Source organism: Pinus tabuliformis, chromosome 7 (genome assembly GCF_031772625.1).
Source record: "Pinus tabuliformis cultivar Carrire ecotype Pingquan chromosome 7, CPIR1, whole genome shotgun sequence".
Lineage (NCBI taxonomy): Eukaryota > Viridiplantae > Streptophyta > Pinopsida > Pinales > Pinaceae > Pinus > Pinus tabuliformis.
In genome coordinates this window covers 184,632,655-184,658,774 of record NC_142293.1, presented here as the reverse complement: position 1 = coordinate 184,658,774, position 26,120 = coordinate 184,632,655, and the positions used below count along the sequence as shown (strand labels likewise).

General features: G+C 38.8%; 1 protein-coding gene across 1 annotated transcript; it reads right to left on the bottom strand.

Annotated features, from left to right (window-relative positions):
• Nucleotides 1-8,643: 8,643 nt before the first annotated feature.
• On the bottom strand, nucleotides 8,644-22,090 carry LOC149246466 (vesicle-associated membrane protein 721-like). The gene is made up of 5 exons (XM_089457928.1): nucleotides 21,259-22,090; nucleotides 10,302-10,443; nucleotides 10,089-10,209; nucleotides 8,978-9,040; nucleotides 8,644-8,809 (listed from the first exon to the last, which is right to left on the bottom strand). Exons 1-5 carry the CDS (start codon nucleotides 21,446-21,448, stop codon nucleotides 8,657-8,659), a joined length of 669 nt encoding a protein of 222 aa, XP_089314054.1. The 5' UTR covers nucleotides 21,449-22,090; the 3' UTR covers nucleotides 8,644-8,656.
• Between the last annotated feature and the right edge of the window lie 4,030 nt (nucleotides 22,091-26,120).

Here is a 26,120-nt window from a genome sequence, read left to right as displayed (position 1 = left end):
AGTCTTCGGATGCCCTTGTTGCTGATATTGCATATGGAAGAGAAGGCATTGGGTGCTTGCGAGGTTTGGGCAACTAATTCAACATCTGTAAGGAAAGGACAAAGAACAAAGGAAAAAACAAAGAACCCTTTGAAAGATATGTATTGGTATTTTATTTCAGTTTTTAATTGTTCACATAATATATGGTTTTGATTTATGATGGTTGATTTTTGAGCTAGCCAGATGTGATATGTTTATACATGACGATTTGATTAAAGAGCTAATTTGACTTGATGTGATAGGAAGTAAATAGAATTGCAAGTGTACCTTATTGATGAGTTATCAATGGGGTATGATTTGAATTTATTACAATTCCTTTTGAGTCTAATGGCAATTATGTGCTTGGTACAGGAAAGCATGGAAATGCTCAGTTTGGTTGGTTGGAACTAACTGCAAGAATGTTATCAACAATAATAAAAAGGAATTGGAACATGAAATAGTGTGTCGGTAAAGCATTCAGAATAAGGGCCATTGTAGGAAAGTAACAACCCTGGTGAAAATTCCATGTAATAAAAGTAAATAGAGGCAAAATAAAAACCACGGATGATGGGACACTTATTCCAAGCTGAATATTGGGAAAAATCTTAGTGATGGGGATCACTTGTGATTGTTTATGGCTAAGGAAATTGGCAAAGGCTTTGGAAAGGCAAAATGGCATTTTTAGCACATTTATTTATTAAAATAATGAAAGTTAGGAGAAAAAGGAGGTGAAAGGTCACAGGTTGCATGTGAGGAGGAAAATGAAGGAGAATAATGGAAAAAGAATAAAATAGAGGCCTCATTCATAAAAAGGCGTCTGAGGATCAGTTGGTAACCTTTTGTCAGTTCAGTTTTGGAACTCTTTCATTATTCCCTCTCTCTCATACTTTTGGAGACTAGTTTTCTTGGAGCACTCCTGGAGGGTGTGTCATACTTGGATTCTTGGAGCAAGAAGACAAAGGAAAAGTAGGAAAGCAAAAGAGGCCATCGATATCAACAACTACATCAAATTTTCTTGCAGTTACTGAGTTGCATGTATGTTTCCTTCACTAGTTTTGGTATGCATGACATATGCATGTGGATTATTGTTAAATTGGCAACTAGGGCCAAACTCCATGTGGGTCAGCTTATTTATGGCAGCTGATAATTTTATTGGATCCCTCTCGTCGAGAGGTGTAGGATTGATCCAAAGATCATCCGATTCCGATAAGTATTTATGGAGATATGAAATTATTTTGTTTATGTAATTATTACCAAGCCGACCAGCTCTTATGTAGGCTCTAGAAGCCCAACCGACGTGTCTATTCAACCTCTAAGTTTTTAGTATAAATAGAAGAGAACTTGAAGACGTTTTACACACATCTCTGGTGATCTCTCTCCACGTGTTTGGGTTTTGTGGACAGAGAGATCTAGAGGAGAATACGTTGTTCTAAAGGCTGATCTAGCCTTACCCTAGTTGCAGTCAAAGAAGGCATAATCGCAGTCTGATTGGAGCTCAAGTGCCCTAGCCGCAGGTCAATCAGTAGCCCTAATCTACGCAGTCAAGGAGGATTCCATAATGTAGTAAAGGGAGATATGTGAAGGCCTAAATCCGCAGTTCTAAAGAGCCCTTATACGCTGTCCCAAGAGGCCCTTACACGCTAAGAATAGGTGCCCTAAATCTGCAGTATATTGGGCCCTAAATCTCTGTTTTATTGGGTGCAGGTAAGGGCATTTCCAGTGAAGGAAGAGGGGACGTTTAGGTCACTCCTATGACTGTTTTGGAGTGAAAATTAACCAACAGAAAGGCCTCAATAAAGGAGACAAAATTCTGGGCTGATTTGAATATTATGTGCAGGCTGGAAACTCTGTTTCAGCAGGCCGTGGGTACAGGAAGCCACCTGTGGTAGGCCGCAGGCCCTAACCCCACTAAAAAGGCATTGCGTGGGACTGTTTTGGGGCTAGATTGAGCCCTAATCAACAGCGTGGATGCAGAGGACTTATACAAGGGTTGCGCGTAGTTTTTGAAGGTTGTTTGGTGACTTGGTTAAGGGTCGTTGCAGCATATGGATGCCCTAACAGTCACAATTAGGAGCAGCAGCGAAAACAGATTGGAACAACAATTTGTGCCTTGTGTTGGGTCAAGGAAGTTGATCAGTTTTGGATCAGATGGTTGGGCAACCTGTGGGAGCAAATTTGGAGGCTTGATTGGGTGATCGTAAGCCTTCATTAGTGCAGATCTGACAGTGTTGTAGTGTTGCAACATGATGATGCAAAGGCAGCATGGGTTGCATGCAGCGTGATGATGCACAGACAACAAAGAAGATATGAATCTCCACTAGGAGTATATTACAATGAAAAGACCAAATCGGTCATTCTTGTTGATTTGGGGTAGCAATGTGATGTTGTATAATGAGAGCAACATTACAGTCATTGAGGTGCAGATCCATGATGATTGAGAACAACTCAATAATTTCTTGAAGCAACACTACATAATGAATGGGCAGCATGATAAGATCATGCAGCAGCACAACACATGGGCAGCATGATGTATGAGGTCATGGACAACATGATGTGTGGACAGCACAGTGATCATGAGCAGCGTGATGATACAACATGATGGTGCTACACGGTCAGGTGCAGCTAATGGACAAGATGCAGAATGATGATAGGTGAAGGAGTCACCTTGGAGGATCAGTTGAAGCAGAATGTCTTCAACTGATCTCATCGTTATAGAAGATGATCTATGCTTAGATCTAGACAAGTCAAAGTGTTGACTTCTGTTGTAATTGTACTCTCTCTCTCTCTCTCTCTTTCTCTGTTGAACTTTGAAGATAAAAGAAGATTTGATCAAAGGGTTTTCCCACACATTGTGGGGTTTGTCCCTGGCTCGCGCCATATCTTGTGTCCTCTTGTCTTGGCTTGTCTTCTGCATATTATATTTATGTTCTATCTGCAGTTTATCGTAATGCTGATGTGATTGCTAACTGTGAAATTTTAATAAATTGCTCTAGCATAGAACTACTTAAACTTAACATGGTATCAGAGCTGAGGTGAAGACAATGCCCAAGCAAGAGTGAAAGAGCCATCACCGAAGACAGCTGGGATAAGACAGAAGGATCAATGAGTTCCTCATAATTCACCTAAGGGAGAAGTTGAAGCAGAGAATGTTATCAGAATGGCACAGCGGAAGTTTTTGATGACCCATCTAAACATCACTTCATTGGGAAGTTCAGATCTAAGGGTAGGAAGGAAAGGTAGATGTCTTGGTTATGAGTTCGGCCCTTATGCGAAGGAGTGCCCGAATGACAGAGATGCGGGTCATCAAAGACAATGGTCGACTCTTCCACGAAAGCAAGGAACCCCAGAATCTCTTTTATGTACCTGATCGCAAGAAGAACCTGGTGTCCATCTCCGAAATGAAATTCAAAGGTTACAGGGTGACACTTATCGATGGAAAGGTACGTGTTTGAAAATAGATCTTTCAAAGATGTTTTTGAGTTCAGGGTTGTATCAGGTTGCAGGAAGTCCACTGAGGACCATGTCCATTGACTCAGCACTGGAGGTCTGTGAGTCAGAAGGTGACTAGGATGCCTGAATTCAAAAAGGAGCATGAAGGTACATGTCTGAGATGCACGGAAGGAAAATCTTATAAGGGGACCATTCCCCTCATGCAGTAGGTCCAGAGGCTTGGAACAACCCGAGGAGTTTTGAGACTCGTGATCAGGAATCTCATGTATATAGGTGGAAGAAAGCCCTTTATTGCTTGAAGCAAAACACCTCGGGCGTAGTATGAGAGGATTGATAGCTGTCTAATGCAGCTGAGATTCACTAGGAGTGAAACCGATCCAAACCATTACTCGAAGGTTGTGGATGATAAACCTCTCGTACCGGCACGTATGTTTGACAAGTGCAGACCCTCTCATTTATAGGAGACAGAGGGAGTTGGATTCTGAATGTGGAAAGATAAGTTGCAAGCCTGTGATTACCTCGAGGATCTTAACAAGAAGTTATATGGTAGTGATGTCGGACCTGATTTGGGAAATGCCTCTGAGTTTCATAAACTCTTTTGCGTTGATGTTCTTGGAGAACCTTCGTCCGGACATATTTGTTGCAGTTAGCATGGTGAGCTCATATTTGGTTGAGCCTCACTAGATTGGTGCCAAGAATCTTCTAAGATATCTTCAGGGCACAATCTCTCATGAATTGAGATACACTGCCGGAAATATGAAACCACATGATTATTCGAATGATGAGTGGGCAGGCAGTATGGAGGATCACTAGAGCACTTCTCAGTGTTGTTTCTTTTTGCAATTTGCCTCGATATCCTGGATGAGCAAGAAGCAGAAGTCGGTGACTCTGAGCACCACCAAGGCAGAGTACATTGCTGATAGTATGGCCTTCTGTGAGGCAGTCTGGTTGTTGAAGCTCTTCAGTGAGCTGTTTGTACACATGATGAATACCACTGTGATTCTCTATGACAACTAGAGGTGGGATTCGATTATTGAGGAATCTCGTATTCGACAATTGCTCCAGCAGATAGACATCAAATACTGCCTTATCTGGGATATGGTAAGTCGATGATCAAGGAGGCTCCATCGAACTGAGATGATGTACAGGACAGAGCCCCGAGGAAAGATCAAATTTGTGATTTTCCCGAACGACTTGGAGTCATCAAGAGACCTTTGTAAAAGGGTCCTGCATGTTGCATACATTGAGCTCTAGGAGCTCTAGGGGGCTTGCAGTTCTACTGGAGCAACATACGACCACAGGGTGACTCACCCTCCCCTGGTGGTGCGCACTGAAACAAGATGATTCGCTCTCTTGTGGGACAAGATGATTCGCTCTCTTGTGTAGCAGGATTGATGTGTTCTCCTGTGAGGCCTGGATTGATGTGTTCTCCATGGCGATTGTAGCAGGATTGATGTGTTCTCCTGTGAGGCCTGGATTGATGTGTTCTCCATGGCAGCCTGGATTGATGTGTTCTCCATGGCGATTGTAGCAGGATTGATGTGTTCTCCTGTGAGGACAGGATTGATTAAGTTCTCCTGTCGAGGCTTCCTACCCATGCAGTCTGGGACTCATGGGAAGTACCTCTCATCTGATCAATGAGCAGGGAAATGAAGTTAGGGACCATAGTAATACCGATGGACGCATCGTTGTATCTACCGTACTCCCTACGCTAGGATGTCCTCCATTGATCTAGGATCAATGATACTGGTCTGGGACCAGTGGTAGGAGTTGTACATGCTATGACGCTGACTTCGGGTCGGCTGAGACTGGTCTGGGACCAGTGGTACATACTCCGAGACTGACTTCGTGTCAGTGCAGTACTGGTCTGGGACCAGTGAGAGTGGTACATACTATGACACTGACTTCGGGTCGATTGAGACTGGTCTGGGACCAGTGGTACACTCTCTGAGACTGCGATACTGGTCTGGGACCAGTGGTAGGAGTGGTACTTACTATGAAGCTGACTTCAGGTCAGTTGAGACTGGTCTGGGACTAGTGGTACGCACTCTGAGTCTGACTTCGGGTCAGTGGAGAATGGTATGAGACATTCTCGATCAATTCTTCTTCTTCATAGTTCAGCAGAGATGAGCAGAGCAGAGCAGAGCCAGCAGAGCAGAGCTAGCAGAGCTGAGCCGAGCAGAGCAGAGCCAGCAGAGCAGAGCTAGCAGAGCTAAGCAGAGCAGAGCAGAGCAAAGCTAGCAGAGCTGAGTTGAGCCAAGCAGAGCAAAGCCAACAGAGCTGAGCAGAGTAGAGCAGAGCCAGCAGAGCTGAGCAGAGCTAGGTGGAGCAGTGCAGGGCACTGATGGCAGAGATGGTACAGTCAGACTTATGGATCAATGGATGGAGTTCTTCCTAGTTGAGAGGGAGTGTTAAATTGGCAACTAGGGCCAAACTCCATGTGGGTCAGCTTATTTATGGCAGCTGATAATTTTATTGGATCCCTCTCGTCGAGAGGTGTAGGATTGATCCAAAGATCATCCGATTCCGATAAGTATTTATGGAGATATGAAATTATTTTGTTTATGTAATTATTACCAAGCCGACCAGCTCTTATGTAGGCTCTAGAAGCCCAACCGACGTGTCTATTCAACCTCTAAGTTTTTAGTATAAATAGAAGAGAACTTGAAGACGTTTTACACACATCTCTGGTGATCTCTCTCCACGTGTTTGGGTTTTGTGGACAGAGAGATCTAGAGGAGAATACGTTGTTCTAAACGCTGATCTAGCCTTACCCTAGTTGCAGTCAAAGAAGGCATAATCGCAGTCTGATTGGAGCTCAAGTGCCCTAGCCGCAGGTCAATCAGTAGCCCTAATCTACGCAGTCAAGGAGAATTCCATAATGTAGTAAAGGGAGATATGTGAAGGCCTAAATCCGCAGTTCTAAAGAGCCCTTATACGCTGTCCCAAGAGGCCCTTACACGCTAAGAATAGGTGCCCTAAATCTGCAGTATATTGGGCCCTAAATCTCTGTTTTATTGGGTGCAGGTAAGGGCATTTCCAGTGAAGGAAGAGGGGACGTTTAGGTCACTCCTATGACTGTTTTGGAGTGAAAATTAACCAGCAGAAAGGCCTCAATAAAGGAGACAAAATCCTGGGCTGATTTGAATATTATGTGCAGGCTGGAAACTCTGTTTCAGCAGGCCGTGGGTACAGGAAGCCACCTGTGGTAGGCCGCAGGCCCTAACCCCACTAAAAAGGCATTGCATGGGACTATTTTGGGGCTAGATTGAGCCCTAATCAACAGCGTGGATGCAGAGGACTTATACAAGGGTTGCACGTAGTTTTTGAACGCTGTTTGGTGACTTGGTTAAGGGTCGTTGCAGCATATGGATGCCCTAACCAGTCACAATTAGGAGCAGCAGCGAAAACAGATTGGAACAACAATTTGTGCCTTGTGTTGGGTCAAGGAAGTTGATCAGTTTTGGATCAGATGGTTGGGCAACCTGTGGGAGCAAATTTGGAGGCTTGATTGGGTGATCGTAAGCCTTCATTAGTGCAAATCTGACAGTGTTGTAGTGTTGCAACATGATGATGCAAAGGCAGCATGGGTTGCATGCAACGTGATGATGCACAGACAGCAAAGAAGATATGAATCTCCACTAGGAGTATATTACAATGAAAAGACCAAATCGGTCATTCTTGTTGATTTGGGGTAGCAATGTGATGTTGTATAATGAGAGCAACATTACAGTCATTGAGGTGCAGATCCATGATGATTGAGAACAACTCAATAATTTCTGGAAGCAACACTACATAATGAATGGGCAGCATGATAAGATCATGCAGCAGCACAACACATGGGCAGCATGATGTATGAGGTCATGGACAACATGATGTGTGGACAGCACAGTGATCATGAGCAGTGTGATGATACAACATGATGGTGCTACACGGTCAGGTGCAGCTAATGGACAAGATGCAGAATGATGATAGGTGAAGGAGTCACCTTGGAGGATCAGTTGAAGCAGAATGTCTTCAACTGATCTCATCGTTATAGAAGATGATCTATGCTTAGATCTAAACAAGTCAAAGTGTTGACTTCTGTTGTAATTGTACTCTCTCTCTCTCTCTCTCTTTCTCTGTTGAACTTTGAAGATAAAAGAAGATTTGATCAAAGGGTTTCCCCACACATTGTGGGGTTTGTCCCTGGCTCGCGCCATATCTTGTGTCCTCTTGTCTTGGCTTGTCTTCTGCATATTATATTTATGTTCTATCTGCAGTTTATCGTAATGCTGATGTGATTGCTAACTGTGAAATTTTAATAAATTGCTCTAGCATAGAACTACCTAAACTTAACAATTATTCATTGTGATCTGTGATTAGCATGGAGGATTGCCTGGATTGAAAGTGGATTGCCTTGCCTTTCCATTTCCTGGATAACCATGGTGATTGTGGGTTTACTTTCGTTATTTGTTTTTGGTTGGTTCCCATGTTTCCTTAGCTTGGGTTGAGTTAATAGTTCCTAGAAGCCCTGGTTGGACAAACGCTCTGGGAGCCCTGTAACAGCTTGGGTTGAGTTACTAGTCTTGGAGGCCTTGGTTGGACAAACGCTCTGGAAGTCCTTGGTGGGTTGAGTTATTATTCTTGGAAGCCTTGGTTGGAAAAACACTCTGGAAGCTCGACAATAGTTGTAGGTTGAGTTACTAGTCCTGGAAGCCTTGGTTGGAACAAACGCTCTAGAATCCATGGAAGGCTTGGATGGAGACCAATCTGATGATGGTTTTTTTATGTCCAACCGTGAGGTGGAATCACTATTTGATGGGTTGAGATGGATGGCCTCTGAAAGACCTGAATGAGTTTTGATTGATGTGTTCTATGAAACCCCACATTCATGCTTGGAATATGGCATGGGGGTGAATGGATGGAGAGATATTTGGCTAAGCCATTCTACAGTCTGGTGGAACATGGAAGTCCCATCCCACGTTTGGATTTTGCATCATTAATGAAAGGTTATTTCTCCTTCTATTTCTATGAGCATTTTGATGGATTATATGTGGTCTATATGGTTGTACTTTTATGAGTATTTCTTCTGCTATTATGCTGATTATGTTAAAAAATATAGAGGGAAATACAAAGGAGAACAAGAATGCCATCCATAGCCAATCAAAAGTTGTTCCAATTCAAATGGACCTCTATCTATTCCATATCATTTTTTTGAACAATCGAATCCATGGCATATTGAAAGGACAATTATGAGAATCAAGGCCACCACATTTCCAAGGACAATCAATTTCACATTCATGCTCTGAAACCACATCTTTCTGCGCAAATTGGTTCCCTTCTTTTGGAAGTCTTTAGCCTGAAAAAGCAGATAACGCTCGTAAGATTTGAATGCTACTGAAGATTAATCCATCATTCAACTGCCAAACATGTAAGACTAAAAAATACATTTTATATCTATATTATGACAAAGGCTTGCTGCAAAGACGACGTAAGTCTGCATTTCACAAACTAACTGACAACTCACCTGCAAACGAAGGTCTTCTGTTTCAACAACCAGATGTTCAATATTCTCACCACGGTCAAGAACCTGTTAACACAAGAATTATAACTGATTTTCAAACAAAAACAGAACTCAAGAAACCTTGTTATCATGCTAATATTGAGTTGATTTGTTAGAAGACCCACACTTAGAAGGCATGCCCTATCCATTCACAAACTGGAGCTTAAGTCACCCACAACCTAGCACTGTCACACTCCTGGAGACCAGCAATCTTGCTAGGTTGGCTGGGGTGTGAAAGTCCAACCATGAGTTTGTATAAAGAGTTACAATGTTTGCAACTTCGAGCGTGACTAGGTAAATTTGTTTTGAAGATAATAGTTTTGTAGGAACATTATTCTGTGGCTTAAGAATATTATGTCTTTTGCCAACCTTGTTTGTTGTCATACCAAATAACTGTAAAAACAAAATGAAAGCACTTAGACCTTTCACGCTATCCCCACTTGGACTATGCCATGATCATTTGGGATAACTACTGGAATGATTTATTAACTGAATGGTATGTAGCGGTCTCTTTTGTCATAGGCATTCTCCATTGTACTTTCGATAGGATTTTGCTTGCAAATCACAAATATAAATTTTGCAAGAGCCTAGGTAGATAGAGTATGCATTCTGCCAGATTGGGAAAATTATGTTTCTAGTTTTGATGTAACCACGCATAAGAATATGTACCTGTGCATACAAGCATTTTAAGATTTTCTATAGAACACTCTAGAGCATAAGGAGAGGACCATCTAATGACAAACTCAAAGGCTGCTTCATGGATATACAAACATGTAACTCAGACTTTGAAATGGCTTGACAGATAAAATACAGAGTCAGTTTGGCAAAACTCAAGAACACTTCATTGATCCTATCCATACTCGACTCACCAGACTCACAAAGTTCTTGACAAGTCTCGGGAGCCAGCAAGTGTCTGCAATTAAATCAGACTCATGAATCATTTGAGCACAGCTGAATTGGCTCACCAAGTCTCGACAAGCTTCAAGATGTCTTGTAACTATGTTGTATACAAAAGGCAATTGCCAATTATATTATCAATGTGCTGACAAAAACAAACCAGCATATAAGAATCTACCTTTCCAATGTTGTCCATCATGACACCTTTCACTGCAGAAACCTGGGCCTTGACTTTTGCAAGTTCGCTGATCTCTTCAGGGTGGTCAATGCAATATTGCATGTGCTCTTTCAATTTTGACCTGCAAGATTTAACAAGCAAACAGTGTAAGTCTAACTCTGTCACTGATATAGGCAATTAGAAATCTAAACATCAAGAAAACCACAGCCCTACCCAAAATCCCTGTTCAAGCTGTTAGCAACAGCTGTGTCAGCTCTTCCACCACCATATCTCCTCTTAAAATCCTCCTTAACACGCTCCAGAAATGCCATTGGTACTTGCCTTCCAACGGATTCATGTGCAACAACACAATATGCTGCAAAAGAGAGAAAGACAAAAAAAAAGTTACTTCAGTCAACAGTAATAGTTAATTCTGTTTTCCCTTCATCTTTAGACCATACAACTTTGTTACAAGCCTTCTTAAACTCTCAAGTTCAAAGTAAACAGTGATAGAACCCATTCCAAATCACCTTGGTTCATGTTTGAATTCAGTGAATAGAATTCCAAAAAAGATCACCCATGCAAAAATATATGATAAAATAGTTCAAAAAAAAATCATTAAAATACAACAGCATCAAATATCTTGAGATGTAACTCTTAGTTTTTTTATCATTTAAGATGGATCTATGGACAGATGAAGACGGGTGACAATAGTTCTACGTAAATATCACAAGTTCATAAGTACAGTATCTTTATTTGTGTATTACTGGATCTCTGTTTTTCTCTCAATATAGTAGTTTTTATAGTAGGTATAAATATCAAAGTTCTTTTCATTTATATGGAGATTTTACTTATGTTTGTATCCATATTTGGCTAACATAGAGGATTACTGTTATTTATTACAAGTAGTTTTTTTTAAGCCAACATGTACTCATTGTCCACGTGACAAACATGAAGATGCCTCTATCATTCCTGGGCAGTAGATGCACCTCGCTACTCTCAGTGAAATAATTTAAATTATTCAAAACTATAAAAGTGTACAATTAATATCAGATTAATATTTTATAATTATAACAATGTTTTTTTATTTCCATCAACTGTAAAGCCTAAATTGTGGAGAAAACGACCACATTTATGAACCCCTCCAAAAACTGCAGGGAGGAATACATGTAACTGAACACCTGTTACCTCAAGACATGTAATGGCCTTCCAAGAGAGTATTTTGAGTAAGAACACATCCACAGATTTTTAACCAATATCCCAAAAATAAAAAGAAAAAGAAAGGACACAACCTGGAAGAGTACACATGCCAAACACAAAAGAAAGGACACAACCTGGAAGAGTACACATGCCAAGCACATTGTTCAGGTAACGCAACAGTCAGTAAATGCCAGAAAACAGATTGCAATAACATACAAGAAAAACAACATGTGCTCAGTTGGTAATGACATTCAGAGTATGACAGGCATGTCAATAAAGGTAATTTTCTTAATGACACGAGGCCCTTGTGGTACGATACAATTCCAATATCTAAAATTTAAATGCTTCGTTTATGTTTATAGTTATTTGTGACATCCTTTGAGATCTTTCCCTTCTCCTGGAATAAAAAACAAAAAAATCAAATTTAATAATAATAAAATCTAACTGAATTATTGGCTGACTCGAAAGAATTGATTCTTTCAGTTTTCATGGGGAATTGATTTGGCAGGAAGACATAGGTCTTTAGCACCAAGCTACGTTTTACATTTTGGCTAGAGACCCAAAAATGGTGATATCTTTGTATACTCTGATCCTATCTCGGTTTTAATACTTAAAAGCAACAAGGAAGATGGCCTGATTTTGTTTTTTGTACATATTTTCAATTTCTTGCCTTTGTACATATATTTTGACCAATATAAAACATATTTGCATGAAAATAAAAATAATAATAATTTCAAAATTGATAAGATTGCATTTTTAAGGATATGCCCAGGGATCAGACAGTATAATAGTCAGCAGTGGTGTTCCAAGGGCTCAAAACAAGCAATAGTAGGCACAAACAGTTCTCTTCCTCAAGCAGTATTTCCTCCCCAAAATCCACCCTCACCATCCCCACTCTCAAAAAGTTACACTATTTTAATAGCAGGAACCTCTCCACCACACCAATGGTCGACCAGCTGATTTGGTTTCGTGTTCTGCAAATCACCTGGAAAGTGTCTTCGAGTGTCCTTAATTTATGTCTACTCACTGAATTTGTGCCCTACTCGACGAGCAGTACCACTAATTGCCTGCTGTAATTTGGATGTAAAGATCAGAAATTAGAATGTGTATTTGGTAGGTAACACCCTCCTGAGAGGGTGGGCTATTACAAAGTGGATGTAAATAGAACAATCATTAAGAAAATAGAACAGCCCCATCAGAACTCAGTATCTTGCAGCCGCCTCTGGATCTCATAATGTTTAACCAACATCATAAACTTTCTATATATTACAGCCATGTCGGGATTTCTTAAAGTTTAATCTAAGTAATGAACTTTCTTCTATAAAATCAGAGAGCCAAGAGCACCCAGCAGAGAAAAAAACACAACAATTGTGGAGAAGAATAATATTTATTTTCTTGAAATCTTTTAAAGCATATACTATAAGAATACCATAAATTCTAAAATCCAAATGCTGACCAGATTGAATTCCAATGAGAATTAGAACACTAAATTCCTGAACAGATAGACCAAAAATACTTTAATAAATAATACATATTCATAAAGAGAATAACAAAAATAAAATTAAAAATTTAATTAATTAAACGGAAAACAAAAACCAAGAACAAAAAAAAAAACTTCTGTTTGCAATGTCAAACTGGATACGGAGAGAGCAATTGAAGACTAGATTAAGTGAATTGCTGTTAATACTAATTAGCATTTCAATATGGAGATATTTGACACAATGTTGCACGAAGTGGGGACATTTTCTTGGAAGCAAAGACACAGAGGACACGTAAATACGAGTATTCGACACGAGGAACACATTATATATATATATATATATAGTTTATGATCCATATAGATATGAATCATGATGATATCTATTTAGTATTTAGTATACACTATTTAGTAATTTACTAGTTAGTTTATTGATTTACTACATCAATGATGTTCATAGTTCAATGTTCATTGTTCATGTTATAGCTTCTGGTATTAACTTCAAACAAGTTCGATCATGTTCAAACTTCACATAAAGTAATTTATAAATTATAAATTTATATCTGTTCACTGTTGACCAGAGCGTTAATCGAGTTTTCCCTCCCTTTATACCTCAAAGGTGTAGTGAGCAGTGAGCACATGACAGGGATCTGGGCTTTTTATTTCAACACACTATCTATACTTGTTGACTGGTCATAAAATGTGGTCACTAGTGTATAATAAAGTTAAGTTCCATAGGCTATAACACAACTTACAGGGAATTTCAGTGCTCCAAACTCTCAGCAAAGCACACAAACATTCGTCTCCTGCATCTCCAGGTCCAGCTCGATGTGAAGTTGTGAACTGTGCTCTCAATCTGATGGAATTCCTCACATTGCACAACAATTTTGATTTTGGCAATGAGCAAACTTGACTTTGGAAGCAAACAATGACAAATATAACCCAAAAATAAACCATGTTGCAGGTTTTAAATGTTACTTTTCATGGGACACGTGTCCTAAGAGCCAAAAATGTTAGAGCACGTTTTCGCCACATCCAAAACACGTGTCTCGATTGGACATGAAGAAAAATGTTTTCAACACGTTTTAGGGCATGTTTCGTGTCTGGCACGTGAAATACAAGACACAAGACCTCGAGGGACGTGTCATGTGACTTTTTTTTTTTAAAGGTGGAAAAACCTATCAAACTCAGTTGTCAAACCAACAGTGAGGACAGCCATCTCTGGTTGCTATCCGCTAATGTCGGTTGACGCATCACTGTTATCAAGGAAAACCACGCCACCTGGAATAACCCGTTGGTGGTCCGTAAGGGAGCAGGCTTTCACTCCTGCCAGATGCCTCTGGGTCTTGGGCCGTTAACCTGTTTCCTTACGTCCGAGGAAGATGAGCTCTTAGCCAAGCAGAAGCAGTTTTAGGGCATACTCCAGGCCCAATCATGTGACTTATAGTATATATATAATATACTTTTTGCATTTATATTTAAACCCAAAAAAAAAAACCAAATTAGTTGTAGAAGATGTGAAAACATGCATAGTTGTACATAAATCAAGATAGATATGGCATCCATTGTACATCAATGATTAATTATTTGAGCATCAACCATCTAGAATCTAGATTCCTCTCCTCTTGTCTAGCCTTTGCCTTTACCTCAATTGTCTAGGGATATTAGTCAACATTGCCCAATTTTTATCGAACTACCTAATCCAAGCCTTAAAATGTGGTAGAGAAAGCTTAACATGCTTGATCAATGATTTTGACTTGATTGAAAGGTGAATTTTGGTTAAGGCCATCACAAAAGAGTTCAACAATTAACACCACCAAGTACCAACACTATGGTACATATAGGTTATGGTGCTCTTGATTAAATGTCAATCACATACCCTCATACAGGATATAATCTAATGAAATGCCACAATCCCACTGATCCGAATTCCTTAAAACTGTTAAGTCTGCTGAATTTTGAAAAAGATATGAACTTCTACTTTCTCCATATGAAGTCCGATGAGGCTGGAAATGAGGGAGCATCTAGGAAGCATCTAAGAAGAATCAAGGGAGCACCTTGGGAGTGTCCAGGAAGCCCCAACCCAACTTAAGTCAAATAAAAATTTAAACAAAATATTAAAACAAAAAATAGATATTGAGCACCTGTGGAACTGCCCATCTCCCTCTAGATCTGCTCACGACCTGCACAGATCTACGCCCAAACCTCCATGGATCCTTGCCCAGATCTGCAGATTGAGAATCCAAAACCGCTAATCGAGCCAGCACAGTTCCAGATTGCCAAGAATCATCTCAAAACGGAAAAACCACAGATCTGATTTTCGGATCCATGATTCCGCTGAAGGATCGCCCAAGGATCCACATGGGACGTGGTTCCAGCCTTGGATCCTTGGTGGGGGGAGGATCATGCAACACTGATTTGACATGATTCTATAAATCATAATGCGATGATAAATCATGTATTAAACCCTACAAAAACCAAATCTTGTCCCTGAGGCCATCCACAAGCCATAATACCAAATTTCACAAGCAATAATTCTACAGAAATAAACAATAACAACTCTATTGGCTGGAATATATATGTTAATTAGGGTTCTCTCAAGTGGTTGAGCAAAATGGCTAGTCTCTTCTCTATCCAAGTTCAAATCCCCATTAGTGACATGATGAGTTAAAATGCCTTGATAAATATCGTTGTATTGGCTTCAAAGTTTGTGAACTTTTAAGCCCCAAAGGTTAGCTCAATTGGTCGAAGTCTCGTCGCTAAAACACCTTGCCATTGGGAGGTCACGTGTTCAATTCTCCTCAATGCCCTCGGGGTTAGGCTTGGATTAGTTTGGCCGAAGGGTGTGGTCCCTTTGGGTGGACCGACCCTGACTTTCCGCAGGAAGAAAAATAAATGATCATACACCTGGAGGAATTGCAAGTTACTACTAAACCATACAATATTTTATTAAATTGTTCACAAGAATAGCACAACATTTTGAATGCCTATAAGGTTTCAGAAGAAAAAAGGAACTGCATAGATTTCAACAGGTGAATGTCGAATAAGCACACACAATATAAGCAAAACCAACTTCAAAACAAATTAGTCTAACTATGTGACACACTAATCTCATTTTTACAGTGTAGGACATATTTAAAGGATTCGAGGAATGAAGAGACAAAAACAAAGCTTAAAGAATTGCTTATGGCTGAATAAAGATCATGAAACTGCCAAATCATGGCAATGACCGTATTAGAAGAATTAAATAAAGATATGGAATAAATTATTGGATAACAGAATAGCTGATGGGTCAGCTAATATCAGCATTTGCTTTCATGCAGAGTATCTGTGTAAACTGACAGAAGATATTGCAGATATTCACCTACAGATTCATCCTTTTCAAGAATGCAAACAAAGGCACCTGTCATACTATCTAGATATGGACAAAGAACAGCGATTTTATTTTATTGAAAAATACATTATTACAGATTAGCAAAAGATGGATATGAAAATTTGCAAACTTCCCAATATTATTTTTTAAGATGCATCTTCCCATAAATTTCAATTCAAAATAGTATCCAGGCAATCAAGAGAAAATTCAGTGAGACTATTTTTCAGGTGCCTTACAAGAATATTATGCAGGTAAATTCCATGGCTTTTAGAAGATTTCTGTGAATAAATAATATCACAAGAGAATTTGAATTCTAAGAGAGCAAAATCTGCGAATTTTGTATGCATACCAAAATCACTTTGATTTTAGTGCATATGCAAATACGAAGTTTAAAACAGTATAGCCTACTATAATGAAACACACACATCAAGGTTCTTTTGGCAGTAAACAGCAACCAGTATCTGCAAATAGGTATATTTTGAACATTGTTTTTATATCATACATATTAAAGTACATATTTGAGGTTGGAATAGAACAATCATAAATTCTATTTTTGGTTAAACCATGACAAGAAGCAACAGTTCATATTTGAAAATCTTAAAAGTTTGGAAATCAATATTTGAAAGCAGTAGGAAGAAAGTATCGACTGAATCAGAATCCATATTGATGTTTTGCTCTAATGTCATACAACATGAAATGCAATAGCTGGGGTGTCAACAACAAGAGATAGACCAAACACAAATATTGAAAAATAAGGTGTCAAAAGAGTTGCTCTACACTGATCCTGTAACTGATGAGCGAAAAGAAAATCCAACCAATGGAACCACAGAGGCATTCCCTTAGTCTGGGAACAGAGGAACTATATTCAACCCAGCTACAGCCCTGCAGCAGCTGCATCATTTAAAATATTCATGCTAATGGAAAAGAACAACCATTAAGATCACTCATGCCAAAGTCACGCGGTTGTGCATCATAAGTGAGGAAAGTGCACTACAGATGTCAACTGTAAATCCTATTTGTAAACATTGTGCCAAAGGAGGTATTAGATATAGCAGTCAAGCAAAAGGAATGTTAATGTGCATCAAATATCCCAAACTAATGTAAATAACTGGAAGGAGACAATTCAAATTAGTAGTGTCTTATACACGAATATTTAAAATAATAGTCATTGTGGTGTGCACCACATACCTCAAGACAAAATCAGATGGGATGTAAATACCATAGCAAAAGATGATAAAACCATCTAGCTTTATTGCCAGAGAAATCCTAAAACATAGTTTTGCATGGAGACTTGGCCATATGACAAACAACCAAGAAGAGCCGCACAAGCATATGTCCTGCTCCAATGTCTGTCATTGGCACACCAATGACACATACAAAAATTATTTGTATTTCGGGATTCCACAATTATCATCAGACATTATTCACAGTACAACTCCAAAGGACAAGTTGGCTCAAGTTCTCTTTCGATAACCCTCAAAGGATGTTTTGAATCAGTGCAAAGGTTCCATGTCCTAAACAATGAACAGGCAGACACATGATAAAATCTTGGCACACAAAAAAAAATGGGACAATTAATAGTTGATGGACATGAGTATTATCAAGACATTCATACATGTATTTTGGTCAAAATGGGACTTTTCTGGTCTAGTAGGGAGAAGCACTTTTTGTTTAATCTCCTATCAGGGTTAGGACACTGGCTTTATTTAACTGTACTTCTCCCTGTTTACTTCAGTCATAGCTTTTATATTATAATCAAATTTTCCATTTTTTGTAAAATTTAAATAAAATAAAATAAAACACCTAGCACTGAGTCAAGAGAGGATCAGATATACTATAGGAAACAAAAATACATACTAGCTCATGTTTGACAAAGAATATCAAATGAGCAACCAAATGATCCTCTGGATGTATGTCTCCATAGTCAAGCAAAATGCTACAGACACCACTACTACTAAAGATTTAGTTTCACATTGAAAAAACAGCCAGCACAGTTAGCATTGTATTGAATTCAAAATCCATTATCAGATTGGAAAATATCATTTCTGCTCCAAGTATTCCTTATCCAAGTATTCCTTATCAGATTGGACAGTAGCATTTATGCTTAAGGGGCCTTTGTTTTAATGCCAGTCTTCAGAAATCCTAAAGATATTTGCGCCAGTAGTTGATAATAATATAATATTTTTTATATTTTCCACCAGAAGCAAATTCTATTGGATGACCTTGACCAGTTATCATAGCTTCCTGTGCCTCTCTGGGTTCACATAAAATAAAAAGACTATTTCAAGGCATGTGCTAAACTATTAACCTTGATAAAAGAAATAGATAATCAATAATGTTATTTGATTATCTACCTCCAAAAATGAAGGCATCTAGCAATCGTAATTTCATATCGATATGTCAAATTAGTGTGAAAACCATGCTTGATTATATTTAAAACAAACTTCTGAAAAAAAGATCCTAAAGACCCATTTCCCTTGGTATTACTTCAAGCAGGTACCACAATCCACCAAATCCAATTCCCATACTCTTTCAAATAACAGCACCATTTACTTAAATTTAATGGAAAAAAGTTAAATATCAAAAGATCAAAAACCAACATTACAGTCAACTCTCATATTTAAGTGCTCGGAACCACAGAAGAGAATTTGGGGTCTTCTTTTTCCGTTGCAAGCAACTAGAAAGGACCCTCTTCTCACGTGCTGAGAACAATACCTTAAAACAGATGCAATAATCTCCTACAGCAAAACCCATAGGCAATTAAGAACAAGAACCGGAATGTTTGGAGTCTGGACCACCTCGACATATTTCTTGTTCAAACAGACAACAGGCAAGTTACTAGAATGGGTGATCCCTTGTTCAAACAGACAACAGGCAAGTTACTTGAATGGGTGATCCCTTTTGGGCTATATGAGATTCCATGCAACAAGTTACAACACAATTTCTTCATACCTATGCGTTTAGAATATTGATCGGAGTGGTATCAACAATGTAATGGTGCACATTCAGTCTCAATGAAGCTGGAAACATATACACAACACAAAAAGAATAATAGTAGGGAAACTGGATCTCCAAATCAATTAATGATCGATGCCCAGCATGGCTGTACCTTTTAATATAACTAAAACAAACTCATCTAAACCTAGGCCCGAAGTGCACCTAGAGGTTGCATATCTTCCCTAGAGGTGCATATCAAACCCCAGTTTAGATAAGTCGGTGCTGTTATTCATATTCAATGCACCCAAGGCATTGTCTATATTCTCTGCAGCGTTAGACATGCTTGCACACACACATCCCTGAAGAGATGATGGATCAGCCCCATCCAGGCTTTAGAATGCACTTGCAATCATTAATGGATCACAAAACTAGAAAATCATAATAATGATCTGACGAGACAAAGTTTAGGGCTTTTTCAGTGGATTACCTTAATGAAAACAAAATCATCAGATGGAGAAATAATAAGGGATCGGATCCGTCATCAGAAAATCGCAGGCTTACAATAAAATATGATTGCATGAACATACCCATCAATAAGAAACAGATCCAAACTCAGCCAGAAGAACCAATCAAACCCCATCACAACATAACATAACCTCACTTACCATTAAAAATAAAATGAATGAAAACCATTTCTCAGAAACCCAATAAATTCTTCGAAGTGGGCATTTGTCAACGAAGTGAATCTGATGATACTTTGTATGTGCGACAACAAGGACAATATCTGGTAATTCTTGTTATGTATGTAGATGATTTGATCATTACTGGTAACCATGATGATCATATTGCACAGGTGAAAAAGGAGTTACATGCAAGTTTTAAGATGACAGATTTGGGATTACTTCACTACTATCTTGGAGTTGAAGTCTTCCAACGTCCACATCATATTTTCATTTCTGAGAGTAAGTATGTAGCAAAGGTTCTTTAGCGATTTGGCATGCAGGATTGCAAGCCCGTTCTCACCCCCATGGAGCAAAACTTGAAACTTTCAAAATTTGAAGGGAGGAAAAAGGTGGACAGTACAACTTACAGACAGTTGATTGGCAGTTTGATTTATTTGACAAATACTCGTCCTGATCTATCTCATGCAGTCAGTATTCTTTCACGCTTTATGCAGGAACCACAAGACAGCCACTAGAATGCAGCGAAAAGAGTTCTTCGATACCAAGGAACAAAAGATTTTGATCTTCTTTACACAAAGACTACAAATTTTGTACTTGGTGGATATTCTGATGCCGACTTTGTTGGAAGTATTGATGATTGAGCATCAACATAAGGTTACTTAATGAACATGGGGTCAGCAACAGTATCTTGGAGTTGTAAGAAACGAGCTACAGTGGCCACTTCTTCAGCAAAAGCAGAGTACATTTCAACATGGGAAGCTGCATGTGAAATTGTTTGGTTGCGCAGAATTTTGCAGGACTTGGGCATTTCTCAGGCAGAAGCTACATCATTATTCATTGACAGCCAGTCAGCCATCAAACTTGCCAAGAACCCTGTTTTTCATTCAAAGACAAAGCATGTGGACACCAAGTATCATCATATCAGATCTCTCATTGCCAAAGATGTCCTCAAGCCAGTTTATTGTCCTTTTGAAGATCAAATCTCCGACATTTTCACGAAATTGCTTGGCAGAATAAAATTTACTAAGTTCAATGATGAACTTGATATCTGTTGTAATGTATCTTTGGATCGCAGGGGGGAATGTTAGGTGATCCAAAAATACAATCTTAGCATAGGTTATAAAATCAGAATAAAATAATTATTAATTTAAGATATTAAATTAATAATTATTATTCTAGAATGTTTAATTATTTAGAATTAGTATATTGTGGTAACTAGATATGACTCTCCAAATGTGTAGTATCTTAGGCTCTATTTTAGGAGATTTGTTAGCTAGTTGGTTTGAATAGCATTTGTTGTAAATGGACACTTGTTATTTAATAAGTGATCCATAATTAGACGTAGTTAGGACATGGAAGCTCATTGCAAGAGTGTTTGGATGTCCGGTGTAAACTCTTGCAAAATCAAATTATGTAATTATTTCTTCTGCCATTATTATTTCAAAGAGAATACAAAATATAACCCTGAGTCTACCGACAAAACTCAAAAATCAACAGAATCATCTCAGAACAAATACATACCGAAGCCATCTTCAACAAGGTAGTTTAAGGTATGATTATCCCAATCGTATGTGAACTTCTTGTTGCTGGCGGGAAGCTTTTGCAGGCACTGAATGGCAATACTTGTAAAATTGCCTTTGAATTCCGTGTACTCCGCAAGCACCACGGTGCCCCTCGCAACAAAACTGTATATCAGAGATCGCTGCCCCATAATACCTTCGGATCTAAAGGCCCTTCGCTGATATTAACCGTAGATAACACTATAAAAACCCGACCCCCGAAAAAATTAAGAGAACTTCAGGGATTTTGTGGAGAAAACTGATGAAACCACACCCGTTTTAGTAAAGGAGGAAGAGGTCTTCTAGAAGGGAAGAAATCGCGCGTGAACCTGTTATGAGAAAGAACGCGTGGGTATGTGCAATTTGACACATTCCGTGAGAAAGAAGGCGTGGGTTCTGCAATTTGACGCATTCCGTGAGAAAGAAGGCGTGGGTATGTGCAATTTGACGCATTCCATGAGAAAGAAGGCTTGGGTTTGTGCAATTTGACGCATTCCATGAGAAAGAAGGCGTGGGTATGTGCAATTTGACGCATTCCGTGGCTCCAGAAATGCCTTTAAGAATCCTACAGAATGAGGAAACTTCCCTACTTCTACCCGAAACAATAGATTTGCCTAAACAAGGTCTACCGCATATAGATATATATTGCAGAGATATGAAGACCTGCTTGCGCTGCCCGATGACAGCTTAATTCAAACAAATCTTCAGGTTCTCCCTTGCCCCCTTCTTCCGCCTCACCGCCTAAAACGCTTAGGTTGCGGAAAGTAAAAGTCACCGGCCCACCTGGAAAATATAATATTATTTTCTATCTTCTTTTTATGACTCTTAAATTTACGTTTGAATGTTATCGCGCGAGCAGGTTAGAAAAAGTTGTTTGTGAGCGCTTTCTTTAATCTGAAATTTTTTTTAATAATGTGGAAGTTGTATAGAAAACTCAGGAGCGAAAAGTGGACAGGCCTACAACACATTCTGTTGAGTAGATGGGAAGATTGTGGTCAATTCGGGTTGATAAGTGTTGTATCCGCTTGGTTGACTTTGTTGGTTGAAAACGACTTTCTTTGTTCAGTTGACCACAACCTTATTAAGAGGGGTTTTGTCAAATTTTATTTTGTATTTATTTGGGGAAAGAATTATCTAAATTTTAGGTTAATTTTTGTTTTTTTTACAAGTAAGGTTTTATTGGTTTTTTATGGGATAAATTTTGTTTGAGTGAGGTTAAAATTTTAATGGTGGTGGGTGTAGGAGGAATTCTTAATCATTATGGATTTAAAAAGATTGTTTATCCAACAGCGTGTAAGTTTGATATGTCATGAGTTTATGACATAGCTTGTAAGCCTGATATGTCAAGAATTTATAATTTAGCAAGAACTGAGACTCTATGAGGGTGGGTGAGCATACTCCTTGAACCTTATCACAACAAGCTAAAGATTTTACTACATAAAAAGAGAATTGACTAGCGAAGCGCACCAATGGGTAAAAAATGGCCTCCTCCCTAGGCTTGGTGTGTTAATCAAAATGGTCTTTTTCACTATTGCATAATCCCATGATCAATCGGTTAGTGGGCATTTAATGGGACCCCATTTCAATATGCACAACTTTTTAATCAACATCTAAAACTAATTTGGGAAGGACAACGGGTTGGGGCCTTCTTAGCTCTCACATTCGGTGTGGCAAGCTTTGTTTGTGATGTGGTGAGCAAAACATGGAGGCAGATGCCCTATCGAAACGTGGAGTTTCCCTCTATTCTGGTAGGATGTTTTTTGAAATATTGCATGATGGCTCTATCTGTGAGGTGGGCTCCTTCGATCTCTAATTCGGAGGCATTTTCATGGGTTTTTTAAACCCTCTACCAGCTATGTGTTGATGTTCTTTTATTGTCTTATGCTCGATCTATGTTTAGATTTTTAGGACTGTAGGTTTCTCAAAACACTCTGGCTAATTTTTGTTTTGTGTTGTGTCGAATGTAGTAGTTTGTTCACTCCTATTTCGCTATCGGAAAGAGAATCTTTATCCTCCCAAGTTGTATGAAACTCCTCTTTTCATTAATGACCACTTATATGTGAAAGACATATACAAAGTAGTCATAGACAAGTATGATCTAAAAGAGGTTTGAAAGGTTCTTTGTAAGCATGAAGAAATAAACAAGTCAGCAATAGGGCATTAATGACAATTTATTGCAAAATCACTAAGCTCGGATAGGTCAACACCACTCATAATGCGAACATCGTCAATTGTGTCCTTCTACAAAAACAAAAAATTAATTCCTTGGAGGTTGAGTGTAACAAACTTCGCTCCCGGGTTCTTTCTGGACACATGGACTCTCTTTCTCTTGCCTCTAATAACCTCGACACTAGGAACTCATTACTGACATGCTTTGTGGATGATGAAACTGTTTATCAAAATCACAATACAATGGAGATTGAAAAACCAAGCTCTCCTCATTCAAGAGAGAGGCAAGAAGCACAAGACAAGGTTCATCTCTAATTGGTCTTAATGTTTTTCCAAGTTGTAAGTATTTTGAGCCAATTTGTTAAGCAAGCCACCAATAGATATTCTTGGAACTATCGTTTGGAGAAAGTGTTATTGTATATAGTAAACATCTAGAAATATGTATAGTTTCAATATGATCCTTGAATTTTGTTGAATGTAAATGTTACTTACCTCGATGTAATCATATTTTGAAAGAACACAAATTTTTGTTTTGGTTCTTCCTTTTGTGAAAAAAAAGAGTAACACCAAAATTTCCCTGTTTGATTAGAGTTTGGGATCAAGACTTATTTGCCGAGCAAAATTCAAGATCCAAACATTGTGTTGTAACTTATTTTGACACCATTAAAAGTTACAAGAAAATTTTGAAAATTTACCACTTATTCATGGCCACATTATCATGCATATGTGAATTATCATGGATAAAATGGTTTAATTAGCGATGTTGGGTTATTTTTTTATGATGATAATAATTTTAATTTTAAATGATTTTAATTTTATTAAAATATGTCATCGAATATATTTTTATAAAGTTTTAAGTTTATAAATAAAATTATTGTTTTAATTCAACCATTAAATTCCTCGCAGTTTTCAATGGCAGATGTTGGATCTTGGATCTTGGGAATCAACGGTTTATATTCCATTTCGGCACCCCCAAGGTCATATGAGCTTTAATAGCTAGGGGGTCTGAAGTCTTGTTTTGATATTACCACCTTTAATCACATGGCATATTCTCCTGAATTTCGCAACCCCCCCCCCCCCCATTTTGACACCATTAAAAGTTACAAGAAAATTTTGAAAATTTACCACTTATTCATGGCCACATTATCATGCATATGTGAATTATCATGGATAAAATGGTTTAATTAGCGATGTTGGGTTATTTTGTTATGATGATAATAATTTTAATTTTAAATGATTTTAATTTTATTAAAATATATCATCGAATATATTTTTATAAAGTTTTAAGTTTAAAAATAAAATTAATGTTTTAATTCAACCATTAAATTCCTCGCAGTTTTCAATGGCAGATGTTGGATCTTGGATCTTGGGAATCAACGGTTTATATTCCATTTCGGCACCCCCAAGGTCATATGAGCTTTAATAGGGGGGTCTGAAGTCTTGTTTTGATATTACCACCTTTGATCACGTGGCATATTCTTGTGAATTTCGCACCCCCCCCCCCCCCCCCCCCCCCCCCCCCCCCCCCCCGCCCCGCCCCCCCCCCCCCCCCCCCCCCCGACTTGAAACCATATACCACCAAGGGGTCCCCCCGAAATCCACTTTCCTAACGTCTAAGGGAGAGAGAATAGGGCACACGTGTTGGCCAAAGAGGTCACAATAAACTTCATGTTTTAAATTTTTATAAAATGCTCACAGCTACGTTGCCAACATTTAAGGTTGTAATAAACAGGTTAATACCCCTAATAGAATTTCTGGACCCGATACAATTGTTAACGATTAAGTCATTTTAAATATTTAGAATGTTGATTGTGCAGACCACGTCAGCGTCAATATTTTGGGCACACATGTCTTTGTTATGATCGAAAGGGTAAAGTACGAATTTAATCGTGCTTACCAATGTAATTATTGAGAATGCCATGTGATCAATTCCTTCGTATCAAACGAACTTTGATTTGCGATCATGACTAAGGGTGATGTTATGTTTTTAACTTAACACATAATTGTGTTCAATGTATCTTACACCTCATATCATTTGAGCAGTTATATTGGTAAATTATCCAAGTTTTCACTTGGCAATTCAAACTATTTCCACTGCAGAGACATAGTCTCGAATCTCGTGGATAGTGCTAGCCAGAATGGGAAAAGGAGGCATGCTAGGCCAAACTGAGCCTACAACACCAGACCTGTTAGATGTGTACCCCGATCTCCTACATTTGTTTCAGCAGGCAGGGTGGAGTCAGTTCTTCAATCGGTGTTCTGATTATCATGATTTTGTAGCCCAATCGTTTGCAACAGGGTTCGATGGTAGCCCTGTAGAGGTTGGTGGTTTAGCTTTTGAAGTGACAGAGCACACTGTTGCCGAAGCCACAACTCTGCCCATGGATGGAGAAAGGGTCTTTCACAATCATATCCTAGTCGGCATAAATGTTCTATCTTTCTTCAAAGAGGAGCACAAAGTAAAGAACTAGAAAGCTGGAGTTCAAAAGGGCTGGCTACAAGACAAATGGTATGTACCTCTGCGGCTTTGCCAACAATATTTTACTTGTGAGGGTTGTTATAACATAGTCAATTTGTCTCATTTCTATTTCTTAGCTCATTTAGATGGGCAGCTTAGGATTAATCCCATCTTCTACTTGCTATAAAGCCTCAAGC